General features: G+C 42.5%; 1 protein-coding gene across 1 annotated transcript in view; it reads left to right on the top strand.

Annotated features, from left to right (window-relative positions):
* Nucleotides 1–25,494, top strand: part of THADA (THADA armadillo repeat containing) — a 626,363-nt gene that overhangs the window by 302,645 nt on the left and 298,224 nt on the right. Inside the window, exon 28 of the mRNA XM_069768603.1 lies at nt 25,213–25,302. Coding sequence (XP_069624704.1) covers nt 25,213–25,302 — 90 coding nt within the window. The remainder of the gene's footprint in view (nt 1–25,212; nt 25,303–25,494) is intronic.

The following is a 25,494-nucleotide window of genomic DNA, read 5'->3' as shown; positions in this document are numbered from 1 at the left end:
GATCGCCCGTTATCGCATTTTAATGCAATGTCACGGCGACCAAAAAAACGTAATTCTGGCGTTTCAATTTTTTTCTCGCTACGCTGTTTAGCGATCAGGTTAATCCTTTTTTTTATTGCTGGATCGGGCGATTCTGAACGCGGTGATACCAAATATGTGTAGGTTTGATTTTTGTTTTATTTTATTTTGAATGGGGCGAAAAGGGGGTGATTTAAACTTTTTATTTTTTTATATTTTTCATATTTTTTTTACTTTTTTTATTTTTTTACTTTTGCCATGCTTCAATAGCCTCCATGGGAGGCTAGAAGCTGGCACAACTCGTTCGGTCCAGCTATATGGGAGCTATCATCAGATCAGACCACAGGGTGACGCTCATAGCTATCTGGCATCAGCAACCATAGAGGTTTCAAGGACCTCTATGGTTACTATGCAGATGCATCGCTGACCCCTGATCATGTGACGGGGGTCGGCGATGCTCTCATTCCTGACCCGATGGCCTGAAGCGCCGGTTAAATGCTGCTGTCAGCATTTGACAGTGGCATTTAACTAGTTAATAGCGGCGGGTGAATCGCGATTCCACCCGCCGCTATTGTGCACACATTTCAGCTGTTCAAAACAGCTGACATGTCCCGGCTTTAAGGTGGGCTCAGCGCCAGAGCCCACATCAAAGCAGGGGATCTGACCTCCGCGTAATAGTACGGCGGAGGTCATGAAGGGGTTAATTGTTCCCTTTATTTTTTTGAGCAGTATATATTGACAATGTTTTTCTAATCTTGGATAAACCTTTCATTACTGGGGTAGATCAGCTTACTCTGCTGCTAGTTGAGGTAGACACAGGAACGCTGTCTCGTTAAATTTTCCACTGGTTTATTGAGGTGCAATATAAACATGGGTTTTCTGGCCTAACTGGAAAACAAAACAAAAACAAATGGCACAGTCCATGTTGCTGCAGGAATATGCGCTCAGGAAACAAATATAAAAAAAGTTAGACTTTCCTTATCCTCAAACACAGCTCTGGAGCTCCCATCTCCAGTCACACCTAACCCTGAATGAGCCAGAAGGCTGGGTATTTATTCTCTGAACTTCACCCTGGCCATGGAGATATGGTGAACAGCCTCCCACCCATTCTTCACTGTTCACTTAACTTTGCCCTAAACAAGCATTTTTCTAGGTTCATGTTACTGAAGCTAGTAACCTCAGTGATACAAATCTCCTCTTCAATACTTTGCCAGTGACCTTGTCACATGTACCTTAATTCCCACTCCCCCCTCGCCCAAAGCTGGGGGTATTGGCACGTTCAGTCACCAGACGGGGAAGCCTAGACAGGGCATCTGCGTTATTGTGCAGTTTCCCCCATGAAAGTTGAAGTCCTGGAGCCCTAGTCACCTGGGCATTTTCCCCTTCCTTTCCCTCATCTATCTCAGGGGCACATGATCTGACTCTAGCCTGAACGTCCAGCCTAACAGGTACTACCACAAGGTGTCAATTGCCCATTCGATGGCCAAGTGCTCTTTCTCTATAGTTTTTCTCACAGGAGGAGAGTTTCCTACTTAAATACAAGACTTGATGTTCCTCCACCTTTATTTCCTGGGACAACACGGCCCTCAACCCACCCTATCTCTGAGGCGTCTATCTGGGCTCCGAATTCCCTACTGAAGTCAGGTGTGATCAAAATCGGCTGCTTACACAGGGCGAACCTCAACTCTTGGAAAGACATCTCTGCTTCAGGAGATCATTTGGTCTTGATAAAACACAGTGGACCTACACCAGCAGATGACGTGGCTCCCAAAACCATCATTGATTGTGGATACTTCACAATAGACCGTGGAAATCAAGGTCCCAGAGTCTGGCAGAAGAGTGGAGAGACAGACTATCTAAGCTGCTTGAGGTCTAGTGTGAAGTTTCCACAATCAGTGATGGTTTGGGGAGCCATGTCATCTGCAGGTATATGTATACTGTGTTTTGTTAAGACCAAAGTCCGCACCAGGAAATTTTAGAGCACTTCATGCTTCCCTCTGCCGACAAGCTTTTTGGAGATGGAAATTTCATTCTCCAGCAGGACTTGACACTTGTCCACACTGCCAAAAGTACCAATACCTGGTTTACAAACTACAGTATCACTGTGCTTGATTGGCAGCAAACTCGCCTGACCTTAACCCCGTAGAGAATCTATGGGGTATTGTCAAGAAGAAGATGAGACACCAAACCCAACAATGCAGATGAGCTGAAGGCTCCTATCAAAGCAACCTGGGCTTCCATAACACCTCAGGAGTGGCACAGACTGATCGCCTCCATTTCACAGTCAATGTCTACCCGGATGTATTGGTGCCCTCTGGTGGACTTAACTAGGGACCCGAGACGGTCCATGGCAATCCGGTCCAGTGGGACCTCTATAATGGTTAATGGCACTAGGGAACTGCGGTAGCGGAAGATTCGAGCAGTTAGCTGACAGGTAGGACAGGACCGGCAATAATTAACAATCTTTCGGTGACACCCGGGTCAGTAAAACCTTTGAAGTACCTGCTCCTGGATTTTGTCTAAAATCTCACTTTTCTAAACGTGATAATTTTGCTATAACACACCCACCACTTTGTCTTCCACTTCTATAAATTGAGACCATTGAGAGAAGCAGAAGTGAAAGCGGTCGGCACGTGATTGCAGGTATGCAATTCACATGTAAATGACGCTGTAATTATAAATAGTAATAATTTGCATTTGATCAGTCGTGACAAGTGCCGGGTGCGTATTACAGAATTGTGTATTTAGCAGTGTTGATAGGGTTGCCCACTACTACCACCAAATGCTGAAGTGGCCCTAATAATAAAAAGCAGACAAGCACAACGCTCTTCTCGCCAAGTGCTATCATTCTAGTGATATTGATGCTGATCCTCCTGACAGTGTTGGAGAGCACTGCAGACGATCAGCGTCCTCTGATCAGCTGCAGCCCGTCTAGCCTGGTGTAATATAATGTCGGCAGTCACCACGCTGACATGTAACCTCTGATTTGTGAAGTGCTTTGGAATTATGTAGGCGCTATATAAAGAAAATGTATTTAGTATTAATAGTGGACAATATAGGACAAAGCAGAACCAATAATATAGAACTGATCATACGTGAAAAATTAATCCACTGGCCCCCCATGCAAAAATCTGTAAGAGGGGCTACTACTACCCACCTAACTGCCATAGGCATTTTTCAGTGGTGTCGTCAATGGCTGAGGAGCTTCTTTTTTTTTCCTTTCTCATGCGCCAGGGTCTGGCTGTGATTTTTACCCCTGTGTCCCCTATAGCTATTCCATTGGAATGAATGTTGCTCCATGCCGGTGTGCTAGCCTTTCTAGGACATTTTCCATGAGCAGAGTACAGGCTGCCATAAACAGCAGTCTGCATTCTGCTAATGACAAGAGTTGTGCATGTAACTTACCGCTGTCCTATTATTTAATATTAATGTTTCCTACATCTTCTAGGAGCCATTCCGGCTACTAAATCTTGGGACCTTGCTGTTCCCCATTCTCCGGGTCCATTATTTATAACGTAACTCCTCGTTTATAGCTTTGTTTTTGCTTCTCGTATGACCGGCGGATGTAATACCAGTAGACTTGTAGATTAAAGCTTAGACATATGCAGGTTGTTACTTTTTTAGAAATACGAGATTGTTGCCAGGCATGTAACAGAGGGGTAGGATTAGGCCTAATACTGAAGGGGGGAGGTATGTGGTGGAGAGGCCCTATCATTATTTTACGAGCTTCTTTACAAAGCACCTTGAAATTCATCCATAAACTCCATAAACAATCATGTCTTAAATGGCTTTTTTTTTGTAGTAGTTTTTATTGCTTTTTATCCCCCCCCCTTTTTTTTTTGAAAGCTTTACAAATGCATATCAATACCCTTGGATTTCCTACCAACCGTCATTATCCTTCAGTGCCATGATAAAGCCGGTGGGTACTTCAAAGGGAGCATGAATAATTGCTTTGTCACTGCTCTGTCTCTGCCTGGTGCGGCCCCTTCTCAAGTTTTATTGAGGCTATAATCGCTTGATTAAGTTGGAGAGAGGCAGGAACAATGGAGTAGTGTCTGCATTTTATTTTGAGGCCATAAAGCGGCTGTTAAACCCTGATGCTGATACCAACTGGAAATGTGCATTGCTCCAGGTAGATAGCGTGCACAGGTTGGCGGAGTATGTAGGAGGTCACCACCACCGCCGCCACCCGGCTGTTTGCCTCAATAGTCATATAATTAAAAGGGTTCCTTTTTTCCATTTTTTTTTTTGTCAGTTAATTAGTGAGCTGTCGTTGTATTTTAGCAATGGTAATGTGGTAGGTGTACCTGCAGTTGGAAGTGTAAAGGGAATCTGGTATCAGGGTTCACCCTTCCCACCCCCCCAAAACCACTTATTTGGTCAGGGAGTTCTTATAAAGAGATGTCAATCCATGCCTGTCTTTAAAAAAAAAAAAAATAATAATAATAATTTTATTAATATGCAAATGATGGCTTCAAGTGCTGTGGGCGTGCCGGAGCACCTACCAAACCCCTGCCTCTGCAGCTCAAGTCTCCTCCCTGTTTCTCCTGCTGCCGCTTGACTGGTGGCTCATTGACTGTGTAATGTCCAAGGCTGGTGAAAGAAATTTCGCCTTTGTTAAGTGGGAGGTGCAAAGTGGAGGCTTGGGTCTCAGAAAGTGCTCCGTCACGCCCAAAGCACTTGAGCGTGATATCAACTTGGATTTTTTGATCATACAGAATGCTATGTACAATATTGTAGTATCTTCAAAAGAGCCACCTGACCATGTGATCTGATGACAGATTTCTTTAACATAGTGATATTCCAGAATGTTAGTCAAAATTTAAAGGGATTGTCTGGTCTAAATCGATATGTCCCGCTGTGTGTGACTGCAGACTTTTGAATCCCCCATGTACACGTACTGGGCACTGCTGGGATTCTCTGGTTTCTGATGCATGACCAGAGGATATCAATGAGTCATACATACTCCCAGCCAGGACCTGTCTAGTGGGCGTGGCTTCGCTTCCATACACTTATATGGAGCGAGGCTGCACCTTCTATTCTGACACGCCCACTGGACGGGCACGTCACTAGTATATGGAGCGAGGCCACTCCCACTAGACAGGTCCTGGCTGGGAGTATGTATAACTCATAGGTACCCTCCGGTTCCAGCTCAGAAACCGGCCAATCCCCGCAGCGCACAGTGGGTACGCTGGAGGGAATTCATAAGTCTGTACAGAGTGACTGTGGACTTACTGATTTGGACCAGACTACACCTGTAAGACTTGGTATAATCACTTTTTTTTGCCCTATGTTTTGTGTGGGCCCCGGGAAGGCATCCAACATGGCTAAGCATATTTATAGGGCTTTGTTGCCAGTTGGTGGCCAACAGAATATCTTTTGCTGTGCAATAGCATTGTAGACTTAAATCACACTGTGTTTCTGTGTACATCCAAAAATAATAAAATTGCATCCATTAAGAAAAAATAATTTACGGTAATTGGAATATGTCACATGATTTGTGCGCATGTATCAAAGCTTCCATGCCGGAATTCTGGTGTAAAAACTTTGCAAAGTTGCAAAATTTAGGTGCAACTCTGAGCTGCATGTAAATTTTGTCACTTCTGTTGTCTTCACTCCACAGGTAGGGACTGGGGCGTGGTGACGGACGCTTGTCAAATTCATGATCAGCGCCATCTTACTCCAGCAGCGACAGGAGTAGGATTTGTGGCTAGGCAGACACAGAGTTGTACGCCTCTTGTCTGACGCTCCTGTTATATGAATAGGCGCAGGGTTGGACTGGACCACCAGAGAACCGGAGAATCCTTTGGTGGTACCTTTTTTTTTTTTTTTTTTTTTTTTTTTATATTGTTGGCTATTATAGATTAAAAGATGTATTGTGTTAAAGGGGTATTCCCATCTCCAAGATCCTATCCCAATATGTAGTAGGTGTAATAATAATAATATTAGCAAATATCTCTAATTAGAAATGTAGCACAATTCTTCTTGTTCTCTGTGTCACTTACCCCGTGTGCAGGGCATTGCAGTAGCTTAGGTATCCATGGTTACGACCACTCATATAAGGCTACTACAATGCCCTGCACTCGGGGTAGGCGACATAGTGAATAAGAACAACAATACATTTCTAATTGGAGGTATTTTTAATATTACTGTTATTACACCCACTGCATATTGGGATAGGATCTTGTAGCTACGAATACCCTCTTAAAGATTCTCCAGGGTGGATTCTCGCTGAGCTGGACGTGTAACCCATTTTTGCTGCACACATGGGTAGGACCTGTTTTGCAATGGTGTTTCTTTTAGTCATGCTTTCGGTCTCTGCTCCCTGAGGTTTTCTTCCTGAAAAGTAAACACAGAGACTCTTGAAACCATGAGTCAAACAGGGGAGACAGGGTCACTTCCTGCTTACTTCTTCTGACCTTGAGTGACTGTCACTTATCTTTCCAGGCCTGAGGCACCAAAACAAGAAACTACTGAAAAACATAAACATGGTGGCATCTTTTTTTCCTTTTCCTACTCTCCTTCAGAAAAACAAAGACTGGTCAAAGTCTTTTTAGGAACCAACCCCTTATTTTGTGCAATATTGTGTGTATATCTCCTCGGCATCACTGAAACCTGGCTGACTCCTTCCAACACAGCCTCTCCATCTGCTCTTTCTTTTGATGAATTCCACCTTTCTCGCACCCCACGCCGCAGCAACAAGCATGTTGTAGGAGTTGGTTCTCTTCTTTCAGATAAATGCTCCTTCACCCCAATTTGACTGCCACCCTCCGGTACTCTCCCTTCTTTAGAAGTGCACTCTGTGCACATCTACTCCCCCTCCAACCGCCTGTCATTTACAGCCCTCCGCGGCCTGCCACAACCTTTTTTGACCAGTTCACCACTATCATGGGTGACTTCAATATCCCCACTGACACTACCCAGTCACCTGTCTCGATAAGTTTATATCTCTCACTTCCTCATTGCTCAATGGTATTTTGCAGCCACTCACAAATATGGCCACACTGGACCTCATACTCACACACTTTTTATCTAACCTCTCCAACTCGCCTCTCCCTATATGTGACCACAACCTACTCACATTCTCTTCCTTCTCCTCTCCAGGTGCACATTCCCCACTCCACAAACTTGCACACCCTCACAGAAATCACCCTTATTTACACTCACTTTCTGAATCCCTTCTCCCTCTTACAGACATAAGTTTCTTATACAATGCCGATGCTGCTTCCACTTTATATAACACCTCATCCGCTTCAGCTCTCGAATCGGTCACCCCCCAGACAACAAAGCTCGCACAATCAACAGGCAACCCTGGCACACCAGCCTGACTAAAGGAATGAGGCATGCTTCCAGAGTTGCTGAATGGAGATGGAAAAGATCCCACTCCAACAAGCACCGCATCACATTTAAACAGTCCCTCATTACTTTCAAGTCCACACGTACTGCAGCTAAACAAACCTACTTCTCATCTCTGATATCCTCCCTGTCTCACAACAGTAAACAGCTATTTAATACTTTAAATTCTCTCCTCCGTTCCCCAGCTCCTCCCGCCTCTCCTCTCATCCTAGTTGAATACTTTGCTTCTTTCTTCAAGCAGAATATTGATATCCGAGAAAACTGACCTACCATCCCCACAGCGCCTCTTCATAACAACTCAGCTCTCCTCCAAAACCTGCTTTTCTCGCCATTATGAAAGATCAACTTTCCTCTCAACTCTCCAGATTACATTTCACCACCTGTGTACTTGACCCGATCCTGTCCCACCTCATCCCAAACCTCACCACAGTCTATATTCCTATCATAATCCATTTTTTCACCCTATCACTAGCAACTGGTGTCTTCCCCTCTTGCTTCGTACATGCCTCGAACGGACCCATCCTTTGTCTCTAGCTATTGCCACATATTACTTCTACCCTAGGCCTAAAAACTACTGGAATAATATGTACATCTTGAACTATCCTACCACCTCTCCTTATGCTCCCTCTTTGCTTACAATCTGGCTTCCAACTGCATCATTCCACTGAAACTGCCCTGACTAAAGTCACCAATGACCTACTACCCGCCAAATCCAAGTGACAGGCTTGGCTCTCTCCTGGATCTCTTCATACTTAACAGACCAGACATTCAGCTTCTCTCACTCAAACACCACATACTAATCTCCTAGCTGTTGTTGTCCCCCAAGGTTCAGTTCTCGGACCCCTGCTCCTCTCCATCTACACCTTCGGCCTGGGACAGCTCATAGAGTCCCTCAGCTTGCAATATCATGACACATGCTGTAGATCTACCTCTCTGGATCTGATATCACCTCCTTACTAACCAGAATCCTACAATGCTGTCCGTTATCTCATCCTTCTCTAGAAGAACATGGACAAAACAGAACTGGTCATCTTTCCCCATGTCACTCAACCCCCAAAAGACCTATCCATCAAAGTCAATGGTGGCTCACTCCGCCCAGTCCCACAAGTTCACTGCCTCGAGTAATCCTTGAATCTGATCTTTCCTCCAAACCACACATCCAAGCCCTTTCCACTTCCTGCCGACTACAACTCAAAAATATTTCCCGGATTCTCCTTAGTCAACAATATGCAAAAACACTAGTGCATGCCCTCATCATCTCCCGCCTTGACTACTGCAATCTCCTGCTCTGTGGCCTCCTTCCTAATGCTCTTGCACTCCTCCAATCTTTCCTAAACTCTGTTGCCTAACTAATCCACCTGTCCCCCTGCTATTCTCTGGCTTCTCCACTCTGTCAATTTCTTCACGGGCTCCCCATTGCCCAGAGACTCCAGTTAAAAACCCTAACCATGTCATACAAAGCCATCCACAACCTGTCTCCTTTATACATTTGTGATGTAGTTTCCCGGTACTTACCTGCACGTAGCCTCTAATCCTCACAAAAGTGCCTTCTCTAGTCCACTCTTATCTCCTCATCCCTCATTCGCATACAAGATTTTCACTTGCATCCCCCTACTCTGAAACTGTGTAACCCAACATATCAGACTCTCGCCTACCGTGGAAATCTTCAAAAGGAATCTGAAGACCTACCTCTTCCGACAAGCCTACAACCTGCAGTAATCCTTGTACCACCAAACCGCTGCACGACCAGCTCTACCCTAACCTACTGTATCCTCACCCATTCCTTGTAGACTGTGAGCCATCTGACAGGGTCATCTTTCTTCTTGTACCAGTTGGTGACTTGTATTGTTCATGATTATTGTACTTGTTTTTTTTATTGTGTAAGCCCCTTTTCACATGTAAAGCGCCATGGAATAAGTGGCGCCATAATAATAATATTTCAGCATATAGATACAATATTGACATATGAACAGTTCTGGAGAGATATGAGATGCCTGTCCAAAAGACCACTCTTTTGAAATGACCACCCCTATACCAGATTTTCAGTTCCACTGTATTTAATGCGAATGTCCATCTTCGTTGAGAATTCCACTTTTTAATTACATGATCGGTCGTCATCACAACGTTGCTTCCTGGGGTGGACATTCATTAATGCAGCTGTAGAGGGGTCAAAGAGGTAAGGGGGCCCATTTTCACCTCCAAAGAAAGTGGAATTTTGCATTATAATGAGCTATTTCACTGCAAAGGGCTCATATTTTCCTCTTGCACGTCGACCCACATCTGTCTGTGTCCACCAGTATTTGATTCGCATGTCTATTGACCACAACGGTAGTCTCTGGCAGGTGGACCGGAGCCGAGAGAGCCAACTTTAACCCCCAGGCATCCCTGGCTCTTATTTCAATTAGCCTGCCTGACGCCACATCAGATGTGTATCACTGCCCAACGATGACGTTGTGCCAGGACGGCTAATCAAAAGAAGAGCCATGGATGCCGTCAGCTCCTGGCCAGCTGCCAGAGATTGTTGACATGGTCCGTGAATCAGATCGTGCACATCGATAAATAATAAATTGTTTTTTCACCAAACTCTAACCAATTCTATATAATTTAGTACCTGATTTCGGCTATATGTAGGAAATGGCTATCCACTGGCAAAAATTGAAAAAAAAACCCTCTTGATGTATTTCCATGACTTTTGGAGGACCACACTTATCACTATTGCCCTCTGTGTGCCTTTTATAAACATTTTTGTCATGATTTATTGCTAGGGCTTCGACCTCCAGGACCCCCACCAATCCTGAGAATATGGTGCCCATTTAATCACTTTATAGCAAATGGACATCTACCGCTGCAGATACCGTCTCTCCCATTGAATACACGGCATTAATGTGCAATGCAAACCCCAAAGTGACATAGTTTAGCGTAACCCCAGAAACTTTTCGGATGCACGGCATTGCTGTCACTCGTCTACTCAGTTGCTCAGCTCCTGAATTAACAACATGGGTGAAAGAGAAGACGATAAATTCTTGTGCTTGGGACTGTCTCCGGGGACCGTGCTGTGTGTCAGGCTATTTTTGCAGCTATGAATGAACTGTTATCATAGGAACTTTGAGCTGCAGTTTCTTTATCAGACGGCCTCACAAAGCAATTGTCCTATCTATTTTGGCTTGTGACCAGAAATAGACACTGTTCAACTGACTCGTCACTTAACATTCATATTTGGGACCCCGTGTGGGGGTGTGAGGCAGCTTTTTATTTCCAATAATTTACATGTACAGTATATAACGTAATCACTCTGATGACATAAGTTGCCCTTGTTAACTCCCACAATGGACCTCACGTGTTTTCATTTTGGGAATTTAATCTAAAAAGTTTTCATACAGGTGCCTTTGATATTGGGGTATGTGCATGAATGTTTTTCAAAATCCATTCCCTTCTGGGGTTAATATCAACCTTGATGGACCCCTAGTTCCCTGTAGATTAGCAAATTGGTCCTAAATATTTAGATTTTGTGTAGAAATGTAATGTATAGCCTACATAAAGAGGACCTATGACTTGCCAGTAATATGAAACTATATTATCTGGTGTAAATGCCTCTATTCTGAATTTGGCAGAGTTGTTTTTTTTGTTACTGCTTGCGGGTAAAGTTTTGGGGGAGATGTGTTTCACTACGCCTAATGGTGTCAGTGATATAAATCCCATAGTTTTTCATTCCGCTCCCCAAGTGTTGGGAGAGTTAAGCCAATTTGCATGCATAATGCGCTGGCTTTTATGTGGACATCCCTAAAGTAGGTGGGAGGATGCCCACCTTATCTCCACCTGCAGAGTCAGCACCGTTTGCTGGCACCGTTTGTTGACAGGACCTGTGGTGTTACAGTCCTGATTAGTCACATCGGGGAAGGAGTCGCATGGTTTGCGGCTTAAGTAGCTGGGCTCCAATGGCAGTAGGTGTCTCAGTGTCTGGAGAGGAAGCACTCCAGGATAATGTTTGTGCGGGTTGATCCCCGCTAGGAGAAGGACTGTTTTGTTTTGCTGTTTTGCACAGAGGGCCGTGTTTTTTTCCCCAACTTGGTTTATGCTGTCTTTAATAAACCAAGCACATTCTTAAAGAGAGTGTGCAGTACCTCTGTGTCCTGATTAGTGAGCTGCTGTGTGTGTGTGTGTGTGTGTGTGTGTGTGTGTGTGTGTGTGTGTGTGTGTGTGTGTGTGTGTGTGTGTGTGTGTGTATGTATCTAATACATAAAGCTGAATGTGTGTGTGTATGTCCGGGATTGGCATCTGCACCGTCACAGCTACAGCCACAAAATTTTGCACAGTCACACGTCTGGACCCCGAGAGCGTCATAGGCTATGTTGTGAGGCGAAATTTTAACCCTGCGCGTTCCAATTCACCAAACAATTTAGCCCCTATCTACATAATAGGGAAAAAGTGAAAGCAAAAGTGTTGGAGGCAAATTAACAGCTGCCAGATGTGAACAAGGGGGACTTAAAGAGTGAGAGCGATGGCGCCAAAGAGTATATACCGTACAGTTGCTAATGTGGGGCCCTGACATGGGATACTCACCACACACGGAGATATGAACACACACACAAAATGCGCCACACACTACCACGTGCTTGAACACATATACCACCCTCAGCACACATTTCACCACACATACACCAACCTTGCCACATAAAAGTCGAAACACAAAAGTCGCCGCTCAAAACTCACCATGAGAAAATTCGCTACATGCAAAACTCGCCACATGCAAAACTAGGCTCACGCAAAGCTCGCCACACGTGCAAATCTCACCTCATGGAAAACTCGCCACACACAAAACTTGCACACGCAGAAGAATTGTCACATGCAGAAAAGTTGCAACACGCAAAACATGCACATACTCAAAACGCACCACACATAAAACTCGCCACTCGCAAAACTTGCTGCACACAACTTGCTACACTAACCTGTCACATGCAACTCGACACACAAAAAGTTGCTACACGCATGTCGCCACACAAAACTCATCTCACAAAAGTCGCTACATGCATGTCGCCACATGCAAATCAACACACACAACTTGACACATGAAACTCGCCCTAAAACACACACAAGTCTGGTATTATCCTTTAAAAATAAAAATCTGATTAATAAGCAGACAAACTACAAGAGCAACAAATGTACCATATAGGAAATACGGCAGCTGTCAGTCACATGACCTGTCTATTATGTGTATGTGCGAGCTAATATATACTGCCAGGGGGAGGGCTTCCTGTTGGCTGGGGATTTATCAGGCTGCCAATAGCAACCAATCACAGCTCAGCTTTTATTTTGCTACAGTTAATTAATCTGAGTTCTGATTGGTTAATATCGGCAACAAAGGACATTCTCAGTATAACAAAGCTTGTGTGAGGTAATAGCATGTCAGTTAGGGTGTGTTGGAGGAAAGGCTGATGTCAGTTACATTACCTTTATGTGAGAGGATATAGAAACTGCCAGTTACAGACTATTTTTACCACAATAATGCCTCGTAAGAAAAGGAATTCCATGGCACGAATGTCAGCTGATGCGAAAAGAAAAGCTGCATTACGGGCCAATGAAAAATGTGAAGACCGAGAAACAAGGCTGACACACATGAGAACAGCAGCTGCTTCCTCAAGAGCCAATCAACTTTCTGAGCAGAGGGAAGCGAGCCTTGCAGACAAGAGAACAAGAGCTGCTTCCTCAAGAGCCAATAAACTTAGTTTTTAAGCCTTTTAATAATCACATTTCTATCTATTTGTTTTGTGGTTTTTGTGTGCAGAATACATTTTTGTTAACACATTCTATTTTGCTAACAGCAGTTATTAACCCGCGTGAAGCCGGGTAGTACAGCTAGTGTGTGTGTGTATGTATATGTATATATATATATATATATATATATATATATATATATATATATATATATATATATATATATAAAATCATTGTGAGGACCACACCCACATGGCTTAAACAAACTTCATTTATATTCAGAAAGAGGAGGCCATATCTCCGGAATGGAGAGGCACAGGGAACACCGCCTGAGTAAGTAGATAAGCAACGTTTATTTGCATCAGGTAAAACAAATATTTATGGCAACTGACCATGACCATCTGAAGGGTTATTCCCTGCTTCGGCTATTCAAATCTTACTGCTCATACAATATACAAGCCATAATCTTACTGCTTGTCCAGTAAAGAATCCATAATCTCACTGCTCGTAGAGTCTTTACACCAGTGTTCCCCAAGTGCGGTCCTCAAGAGCCACCAACAGGTCATGTTTTGAGGATTTCCTTAGTATTGCCCACGTGATGATTGCATCACCTGGACAAGCAAGCATTCAATGACCTGTGCAATACTAAGGAAATCCTCAAAACATGACCTGTTGGTGGCTCTTGAGGACTGGAGTTGGGGAACACTGCTTTACACCATCTATGATGATGATTAAACCTTCATTCCCATTGAAATAGCAGTTGCCCCTTATCATCATTGTTGGCTGGGGTGTAAAAAGATCATTTGAAAACGCTGTATCTTGTCCACTCATATGTTGTAATAAGATTGCCTCTAAATCACCGTTTTTGATTTGTTTTGGTATTGCAGTACATCAGTTCATTTAACCTTGGTCGGTCTTCCCCTGCTCCACCTCTATAGAGTTCAACTTTGTCCTTATACGCTGGAGCCCAAAATTGTGCACGGCATTCTAAGTGTGGCCGCGTTTGTACAGAAGCAAAACTATGTTTTTTCGTGAGCATCTATGCATCCCATAATTTTGTTTGCCTTGGCGGCAGCTGCCTGGCACTGGTCACTAATGTTGAGTTTTCTGTCCACCTATGACCTTAAGTCTTTGTGTTGTGTTGGTAGAAATAAATAATCTTCTGTGGCAGTAATCAGAGAGATTTATTGGCAGTAGAACAAACAGTAGCCGTGCTGTAACGTGAAATATGTATGTACTGACAGCAGTGTTACGGCCTATCAAGTCCTAGAAGAATCGACCAACATAACCTATGAATAGTCTCCCCCATTGTGTGCGTTGGTCACATATTTTTTAGCTAAAGTCATTTTTCCACCCTTGGTAATTGGACTTCAAGTTGCGAGAGGAGTAAAACTTAGTGGAGGGGAACTACTTGATGCCCAAACGGAATTTATATTTTTAGCTTAAAAAAAAAAGGATAATTTGTTTTTCAAGGCGCTGAAAATGGTGTTACTAAATTCCAGGCCCAAGTAAAGCAAAATATTTCTCAAGTTCAGTGACTTTCAAAAACACACTTGGAGCTCGCAAGGCTGGAAAGTAAATGGTTGGAGAAGTCAAGGCCTGTTCATTGTCCGTTACTCTTATTTTTTCTCTTTCTTCAAATAGTATCCCTAGAACAAACATTCTTGGAAGATCACGTTGCCTTCATTTTTTATGAGCTTAATAAGTGAACTGTCAGTCAGGCCTAGCGTAAATATATGGCCCTTTCCAACAGTTTAATTTATTAAAGCGCTTTTCATGCGCTTACTCGTTATTTTCATGTGGATTTACAAGGCCCGAGGTTTTCCTGAAGTTATGATGTAGTTAGTTAATCGGAATTGATTGGCTTTTTGCTCATTTACACATTGTCACCCATTTTTTTTTTTTTGCTTCAACAACATTTATAAAATCAAACTAATTATGCAACTAGTCTTGATTAAAATTAGCCTTGCTTTCTTGTTGTGCAGCTACTGTGCAGACTTAAACGTTTCCACGGATTCGGCCTACAAAAATAAAATCCTGCCGACCCATAAGGCGCATTAAGACAAGCCCGTCTTGGAGAAGTAACGAGTGACGATTCATTATAAACGTCTAGATTGTCACTCGTTTGCTTCCCAGTTTACACAGAGTACTTATGGGAACAGAAGGATTGCTAATACGATCGTTGTGTCCCCATTCATCATTGAGTTATTGGCAGAACATTCCTACAGCATTGTGTTGTCAGCTACACCTGAAAATCATCTCTAGAATTCAACGTTTTCTTAACTTTGACTGCAAATACTCAATTTCCTCTTCAATCCATTCTGAATGCAGCAGCCAGGATCATTTTCCTGTCCAGCCGCTACACTTATGCCTCCACCTTGTTCCAGTCATTGCACTGGTTGCCCATGCAATATAGAATACAATATAATTTTTTGACTGTCGCCCATAAAGTGCTACACGTTTCTGGACCACTGTACATCTCCCTCATCCGTGTCTACCACCCTTCCTGTGCCCTCCGTTCTGCTAATTACATAAGACTAATCTATAATCTGAACTTCCTATTTTTATCTCAAAGACTTCTCTTGTGCTGCAACAATTCTTTGAAATGCACTACCCAGGACAATTCGATAAATTTCGAATACCCACATTTTAAGTGCCCTAAAACCACATTTCTTTAAACTGGCCTATCGCCTCATCTCACTTACATAACTATTTGAGTTTTGCCCTTACAACATTTTGCTTTAAATCTGTTCCCTCGTAGCATCGGTGTACACCCTCCATGCACTTAATAGCCCACATACTGGCTGGTGACTGGCTCATGCAGCGTTATTTGAAGGTTCTATTTATTATTATTCATGAATAAGTTTAGTGAAGCGGATGTATATCAGATAGATGGGATCTCAGAGGTCAGACCTGCACTGATCATAGAGTAACCATAGACCTCTTTAATTAATTTCTATTTTGAACCATAACTACTTTGCTTTTTTGGGGTCTTTATTTAGCGGATGACTTATGGAAGATAAGCTGAACAAAACCTATGTTTTATCTTTTCTGCTGGTATTTTATTTTTGCATTTCTTCCAATAGTTGGTAAAAAATATCTTTTGTATCAAGGGGCTTATCTTTGCACATTTCGCTGCCCTTCCATTGCACCTTGCGTGTAAGAGATTTACCATATTGAGATAGTTTAGGACAAATCATAAAATGGATATACGGGGACGTGGATGAGGATATTCACATGTTTACGTCTGTCATAATGTTGGAGCAGCTGGATGATTCATGCACAATTGTGCGCCGTCCGGTGGATGACTTTTATTGACCTGTGACATGCATTCACAGTATAGCATCATGCCCTGAATATGGGATGTGATAGGATGTGGTGCTGATATTTCATAGAGCTGTATTTTACCTCTGCACCTCTTGTCTTTGTTCTCCTGCATATCTCGCACATACATTAAAGCGCCACTCCAGTTGATGTCTATGAAGATGAGTTCTCGCCTGTACCGGCTGATTATGGACCCATCGTGCTCCTGTTCTATTTTTTCAGGATAGGACAGGTGCGTGTATGCTGGCAAGTACTGTATGTGATGGAAAAGATGTCATTGGGGCTCCTTACTTCCCAATGTGGAAATAAACAGCAGCAGAGACCCTTTAATCTGACCTGAGTCTCTGATTAAAAAAAAAAAGTTAAATGAAAAAAAAAAAAACATTCTGGGTAGTCCATGAAAAAAATATGCTGTTGAACCATGCATGCATCTCTTAAGTATCTAGCCATTTAGGATCAAAACTTTGGTCATTAAGAGGTTAAGGGGTTGCCTGCTTTTTTTAAAACCTATTTTTATATTTTTGTTATTGGAAAACTGAGCTAAGGAGTAAATTCTGACCCCCAGCTGAAATTTAAAAAAATAAAATGAATGTTATGTGCCACTTCTGGGGCAGCTATGGACTGGTATTTTTAGGCCAATATTCAGGGATCTTCCCAGCTGTCTGCTTTACCTTTGCTGGATACAAAAAATTGGGGGACCCCTTGTAATTTTTTTTCATTCATTCATTTGTTATATATCTGCCAGATATCTATTTATAAAAAATAAAAAAAAATGAAAGCAGCACAGCGTTCAGAGAAAAATTAGACAAGATGGTTTAATAGCCTATTGGGGGTCAACCCACCTATCTTGTCCTGTATTACACAGACAGGGAATGAGTGCCGTGTAATTCTTCATTTCTCCTCTGGTAGTGCTGTAGGGAAATTGAACACTTGCTACCAGTTTTATCCATTGATCGCTGAGGATTTTAATAAAACGACACCTTGTAAACTTCTACAGGTCAACAACTATTACACTATGTATAATACCTTTATATAAGTAGTTTGTAGAAGGATATGTTGTATAACTTACGGCCATACTGTGCTATAGTTTCCCGCCCAAGCAGACAGTGATGTTCAGCGTTGTGGCCCCTAGAACGGCCGGTGACATCATAATCTTCTATTCAATCAAAATGATAAGATTTTCTATATAAAATTATTTATGTAGGGTTTGAGTGAACCGACATTATCTTCTTATATTCTTATTAAACTTCTTTACGCACGAGATTTCTGGAGAGCAGTCCTATAATCTGCCGACCAAAGAGCTGTGGCTTATAAAAACGCGGCGTACGTGCCAATGTTTGCGTCTGAGAGTTATCTTCTTCTGTTTCTTCCTGTGTGAGTCACTTAGATTTTTATCTTTTGGTGAGCTCTTCTGTAGTCCTTGCTGTAAGTTAATCATTCCATGTGATCTGCATTCACGCTTTTCTGATACTGAGGATAAGGATTCCTTTTTACATCTCGGAGTGTTTTCCTTAATTTTGCTGTTTTGCGGGGGTAATCTGGGGTCAGACCACATGGCACTGTGCCACACCCTGATGTTATGCAGAACTCTCCAAGTGCACGTTAGTTTTGTTGTTAAGTTCATATGTGAGTCACGTCAAGTTTACATGTTCCTCTAGGAGTTTACTTACAATTAGAAAAGACCATATAATCGTGATTTCAACAGACCTTTCTCATTAAGTTCTAGTCTCATATTTTGGTGAATTGGACTTCTGGCTAATTGACAAGAACTTCTTCCCAACATATCCGTTCATCTGTGTTTTCAATAAGGGATGCATCTTCCAGACTATGGCGCCAGTCATCTACTAGGGAAGCAAACTATTAGACATTTACATTGGAGAGTTCATCACTATTTTCTTCTGTCATTGAGTCACACGAAGTTGAAACCCATAGAGGGCCTGTTACGAGCCAGTGGTGGCATCCATAAGATGATGAATGACCGATTCGGCACAGTATGGACATAGCTGAGATCTAAGATCCTTGTTTTCTCTGTTGGGGAGATCTGAATAGGACGATAGCACACGGATAGGGCATAACCTTAAGGAACAAAGAAGAAGGTGAAGGGGTCTCTCACTTGTAGAGGTTGTCTAAGAACACAACACCTGTAGAAGCCTGATGCACCATGGCTGGAGGAGAGTATTGTCCAGCCGGCAGTTTTAACAAAGCAGAGATAATCATGATGTGCGGGCTGTGCTCACCAAAAGGATGAGATCCGGATAGTATAAGTAGAGTTTCTTATTTAGGCTTCTTTCACACTTCCGTCGACAGTGTGCCGTCCTAATGCGTCGGGAAGACGTGCCGACGGATGTTGATAAAATAGTGATACAACAGAGGGAACGCATCCAGTGTTATGACGGATGTGTCGGCTGTGCTTTTCCGCTGTAGATATGGGCCTTGGTATTCCGGGGAGAGAGAGAATATTCCTGTGTGTGATTGTCAGTGACGGATCCTGCGTCCATAGACCCGTCGCTGACCGTTTACCCGACATGCAGGAAAAACGTTCCTCTGAACGTTTTCTCAACGACGGACCGCTATTTTCCGACGGATCCAGTGCACGACGTATGAAATGGATGGCCATCCGTCACAATCCGTTGCTCATACAAGTCTATGGGAAAATGCATTTTCAAAAATCAATGGATTTCGACGTGAGACAAAAGACGGAAGTGTGAAAGAGGCCTCACACACGCCCGGCACTTTTTTTTTTACTTTGACAATGGCGCCAAAACACGTTGGTGTGAATGAAAACCTGACTTATACTCTTCGGATCTCCTCTTTTCTGAGAGTGCAGCCCGCACATCCTGATTATCATTGCTTTGTTTTCCTTGTTGACAGATGTTGGGATACTTTCGGTCTGTCTCCATACACCTTAGGTTGTCAGTGGACAATTATCTGAGATATTTAGTGGGTATAAAGGGGTTTTCCTACTAATGAAAATGGATGGTTAAAAATACACCTGTGCCTCAGCCTGTTTCACTCTTCATCTGTGGCTCTGGATGGGCAGTGTGGAGGTTGGATCCGAAATGTCTGTCTGGACCTGGTCAACCTTTATCCTCGCTTGCCTACTCTGGCGCCATGGGGGTGACTCAGTATATGCTCCAGGTACAGCATGTTTTTAATGTGGTCTTGCATTTAGTTCATTTAGGAGGCCTTTATGGCACAGGGAATATAAAAAACGTAGTGTAGGACTGCCCCAATATGAGATTGCCGTGAAGAGGCGGGGTGGCTCAAAGAATTGATCAATTGTTTGCTAAATGTCTCATTTTGAAAATACAGTTAGAAATTAATATGTGCATTTGCACTTTATGTATTGCGTCTTAACCTTAGGCTGCACTGGCTTCTCCCCTTTTTTTGCTCGGTTAAAAATAATAGTCTCGCTCCTGTCCTTGCTTGGTTCCCACTGTTCTGTGTTTCTCGTTGGTCGAAAATGCTGTTGCCGCCAATCAGGGAGTGAAGTGGCTCACTTCTTGATGTTTTTTTTTTTTTTTGACCGAGTCAATGAAATCACAGTCCATGAGGGACGGGCACTGTGATGGAATGGGACCTGTGCGGAATCTCACCCTTTTTATGTTTATGTTCAAAGTTTTTAGTCATTGAGTTTTTTGTGCGATTCTTGATGTGTATTTTCATGTTTTTTTTCAGGCATAAACGCCTCAATAATTGACCTAAAAATCAGCATTTGAACTTTAGGCATGTTTTCCCCTTTGGAATCAATAGAAAGCATAATCAATCAGGGCTTGAAGGTCCGAAGTCCACATAAAAACTGTGCGAATATGTGATATTTATATAATGTTTGTGTTTTTATATATATACAGTTGATTATGATGTCTGTAAAGCGCTGTGGAATTGATGGCGCTATATGGGAGTAAAATCAATAAATACAGCTCTTTTATATGGTATCCATATAGTGTCTCTGCCATATGCATGAGCCCCTATGGCCCCATTCACATTAGGCAGAAATCAGCCATACTGACTTATAACAGCGACGTTTCACGGTGGTCTAATGTGCATGGTGGCCCTCGGACTCCTCCCTGACAGATGATGTCAGGAAAAAGGATTCTTCCTGTTAAACTTGCTAATTATGCAAATTGTCTCTTCAGAGAGGAAGAACTCTAGTGATACCTATTGGAAGGTAGCAATCCTACAAGTCAATGTTGACCCTTTAACGAGCCTTGTCACACGACTTAGGATAATAGCCAAACCAGAATCTCAATGTGCAGTCACTGTGTTTCGGGGTACTGCCCCTCGTCAGTGTGAAATGGAGATCTGGTTTGGCTGTGTGAGAGGCGTCAGACCGTTATCTTCAAGGGCAGATCCTTTTATTCTTCAGGGAGAGAAGCATTTGCTCATGGAGGGAGTCAGGAGAAATAACCATCCACTGTCATTTTCCCAATGTGCAGTGAGGATCTAGGCGAGAGAGCCGCCCTCCGACATCTATCTAGTATGTATGGGGACTCTTAAAATGAGAGCAGAAATGCAATGAAGGTATTTATGACCACTCTTTTTTGTCTAAACTAGCGGGAGAGAATAGTGGAGCAGCTGCCGTTTACCGTCTCTCCAGTATGTACAGTGCTCAATATAATAGAGTACACTCCAACAGATTTGTCAGAAAACCTTAATTTCTTTTCAGAATCAACCCTTACACTTCAAAATACTCCCACAAATGTGGGCCATTGATTGCAAGCAAGATTTGTTATTTTGCACACCCAAAAAAAGTAATTTTCCTAAAACAATTAATTGAAGACTATGTTGCAAATATGAGTACACCCAAATGAAAGTCTTAGGAGCAAAGCTAAAGTTTAGACTACGTTATCTATTCAACAAGAATTCAACCACATGTGAGTCTACTTATTCATTGAACAGGTGTCCAGAAGACATTTGACTATATAAAAGGGCGTTAGTTAACAAAAGAAAGCCACTTCCTTTTTCGTGCTGTCAGCAATGGCACCACATGGAAGAGAAATGTCACAAGACCAGAGAAACAAAATAATTTTACTTAAGAAAGGTGAAGGCTACAAGAAGATCAGCAAAACTTTACTCATCAGTCAGAATATTTGAGCACAAGTGATGCAAAAATTTAACAAATATGGAACTGCAAGCATCTCACAAGAACGTCCAGGCTCACCATAGAGGTTAAGTAGGAGCGTCTTCTGATGAGAACGGTTGAAGTTGAAGATATGCCTCTTTTTCCTTTTGATGCCCAGTATATGAATTCGTACCTTGTGGTCCAAGAGAGTTTGTCAGGAGTTTTCCTTTGGTGTGACCCTATGATAATGCTTACATGCCCTATTAGACCACAAGCCAGGAATTATCCTACTGGGAACCCAAAGGAAAAAGGGACATATCTTCAGAACACAGATTCAGGGGAGCAAATGGATTTTGTTGACACATGACAAATCCTCTTCAAAGGGGTTTTTCCCAAGAACCGAAGACACAGACGTTACACAGTACACAGCAGGGGCACATTTATAAGATTATCTCGGCACAGGAACATTTTATTATTTAAACACATCCAATTGTGGATATTATTATTATTCCAAGGTCTATTGTGAAAAATGACCTTTTGTTCGGGGAACGGTCCCATTCAATAAAAGTCTGTGGACTGACTGCATAATCGAACCACATTGTCCTGTATGGGATAATGTCCTCCTAAACAAAAATAATAAATAAAACTCACACCTTTAGGATTATAATCATTGTCTCCAGAAAGTGAAGTTTAATCCAATTTGCTAATTAGGATTCTGGGTGTACCCATGGTGTGACCAAGGGGATCAATGCATCGATATGGCCAATGGATTTGCATGTCTGCCATGGTAATTGACAGCGCTGGCTTGCCTAGATCAAGCATTGTCTGCAGAGAAATCTCAGGCAAACCTGTGCTGTCAATCACCAGGAGGTGGGATGTGCAAAACCGGTGCGCTGAGCTTCTTGGCCACACCAAGGTACCGAGCATCGTAATTAGGAAATTTGATTAAACATAACTTTTTCAGAAAGAAAGCAGCGATTAGAAAACTAAAAGTATAGTCTAAACTAAGCTGTATACCCTGCTTAGTTTAGACTTTCAGTTTAAACTGATGGCCGCACTGGCTATGTGCACACGTTCAGGATTTCTTGCAGAAATTTCCTGAGCAAAACCGGACATTTTCTGCAAGAAATCCACATGCGTTTTTTTTGCACGTTTTTGACGTGTTTTTTTCACGTTTTTTCCCGGAGCTTCCCAATGCAGTAAATAACGGGAAAAAGTGCGAAAAATCCGCAGAATTAATGAACATGATGCGTTTTTTACAAAGATGCTTTTTTTTGCGGAAAAAAAGCGTATCATGTGCAGAAATTGCAGAATGCATTCTAAATGATGGGATTCATAATGTATGTGTTTTTATAGCGTTTTTATAGCGAAAAAAAACGCAAAAAAAAAAGCAATATGTGAACACAGCCTTAGGATTAGCAGACATTGGGTTTTGAGCCTCACACCCCTGAGAACTCTTCCTAACTACACTTTAGTTCCATGCAGAACCTGGGATCGGCTTTAGTCGGTTTATTTCTTTCTTTAACCACCTGTCCACAGGAGTAACACTCATAAAGCCATGTCTTAAAAAGATCTTTTTTGCATTATTACCTGTCCCCGTAACCATTGACACCAACTTTTTTTTTTTTTGTCTTTTATTCCTCAAAGTAAAGTCTCGAGTACGGAAGTGGTCGATCCTCAAAACCGTAACTTAAAAAAAAAAGAAATGATGCGTCTGCAGAAGTGTCCCTAAATTATAGTAAATTGCTTCTGCATAAAATACATGTATTATTTGCCGCTCGCATGGGATCGTCTTGGGGAAAAACGACCTTTTCACACTATCATTAAAATATCATGTACAGAGTGGAATGTAGGATGATTGCAGGGACCGTTTTCCACTGGATGCTCCCATGTGGAGGATGAATGTTCCGCATAGAAGTGTCCAACATGCGTCCAATATAAAGAGGATGAACCTGGACCGCTGCTGCTGACAAGTAGTGTTTTTGCATATACTGCACTGTTTGGTCAGTCACCGCACTCACACACTGGTGGTTAAAGCTAAGCCGAATAATCTGTGTGCATGAATGGGGCGGCCGTGTTACCGTCTGAAAACTTTATATAGTAATATTAACTCTTAAAAGTGTTCTAACGCTAAAGTCCTAACGGGGGATGACTGGTATAGAAAAGGCCATTTCATATGCCCAGGTTAGAAAATTCTAATTTACCTGCCCCCCATACCCCCTCATTTATTAACTGGAGAACTGCAGAAATCACAACAAAAATTAAAAGTACTGCCCAGTCTACCAGCAGAAAGGTAGGTACAGAGCAGGAGTTTGATATAGAGTTTTGTAAGTAAAGATTCAGTATAACTTCAAATTATTCTAGGCTTAGGAGTCTGGTGGGCGGTTTTAATTGGTTATAGAACCACCCACTGGACTCCTAACCACAGAATAAGTTATGCTTAGTAGTGACAAGTTATTCTGAATGTTTTCCCACATTATATATTGATTTGTTCAGGTGATCCTCCTCTGTTACAAAATGCTCAACCGATTGTATGTTTTCTGATAAAGGGGTTTTCCAGTTTTAAGTCTATTTGCTGAATTGTGAGATTGTGGAATATGCACACTGTCGTGATTTCGCCCTGCAAGTTGGTGAAGTGTTTTTAATAGAATAAAATTGAGAAAAGCCTCTTGAGAATAGTCAGCACGTGACTGCAAGTCTGTAAATTGCACAGAGAATATAAAGAAATCGTGACAGTGTGCGTATTGCACACTGCCAATGTTCAGCAGTCTACAGTCACATAGTGACTGCAGACTTTTCATCTCACACTGGAAAACAATTTCAAGATATTTTTCAAGATGAACTCTTGCTCTTCTGATTCTGCCATGTTTTTCCTTGACAGGGGCAACCTGGTACTTTAATTGTGCAATGTGTAATGCTCGATGTGTCCTTTTAGAGGTGCTGCAGGTTGAGTCGTCGTAGACAGGTTCCCCCTAAAGATTGATAGGATGATTCAGCAATGTGACAACCCATAATCCGATTACCCTTTTAAAGTAGAACTATCACGCCCATGAATAGCATACAAAACCTATGTAGCCGACTTATTGTGTCAGTGGCTGCAGGGAGAAAATGGCGTGTTTTCCCCCTGAAGCCGCTTGCTTTCAGTCATCAGGCTGGTGCAGGGAGGGGTTACAGTCACCGCTGTAATTATTCTCCAGCACACTGATTGACCGCCCACTCTGCACACATCGGCTGCAGAGCATGCTGTCCATTAAAAGTGCTGGGAAGTAATTTCAGCTGTGATTGTAACTGCTCCCTGCACCGCTCCAATGACTGAAAGTGAGCAGCTGCAGGGGGAGAATAACTTCACTTACTCCCTGTAGCCGCTGCTCCAGTAAGCCAAAATGCTATTTACCTGCAGATTAACCATATCTACAGGAAAATGGTGTTTCTGGACATGACGAGTTCCATTTAAAGACTGTATTTGAGGTGTAGCCTGCATTAGTTTTTCATGCAGCAGTTTTGCTAATTGCACCCTCTGATTTTTATTGTCTCTTTTTACATTTTCGGATAAATCTAAATGAATCTGCAGGCGGAAGCAGCAAACGGAGCTTTAATCAGTCAGATTCATTGTAGCAGAAAATGTGACATGAATGAGGCCGAGATTATTAATCCGCAGCCAGATTACAATTGTTTCCTCATTTACTTTATTACTCTTGACATCTATACTAACATTTCTTTCTCGTGTTGTTTCTCCGCAGGATGACCGGAAGAGAATTCTTCTCTAGGTTCCCCACTCTTTATCCTTTTCTCCTGGAACAACTGGAAATTGTTGCCAACACAGTTGACAGGTATTACAGATATTATCAAAAGACCGAGACGGAATAGATCTGAGACTAATCTGGCATGGATTACAAAAAAAAGGGGCGTGACAAGCATACGATTTAGGGTCTCCTGTCGTTTTGCATGACCAAATTTCCAACAACTGCGCAAAAATAAAACCTGAGAAATCCAACAAAGCAGGCCAACTATAAGTCAGGTCT

This window comes from Ranitomeya imitator, chromosome 5 (genome assembly GCF_032444005.1).
Source record: "Ranitomeya imitator isolate aRanImi1 chromosome 5, aRanImi1.pri, whole genome shotgun sequence".
Classification (NCBI taxonomy): Eukaryota; Metazoa; Chordata; class Amphibia; order Anura; family Dendrobatidae; genus Ranitomeya; species Ranitomeya imitator.
Note: the sequence above shows the minus strand (reverse complement) of the source record. Positions and strands in the feature narration are given on the sequence as shown.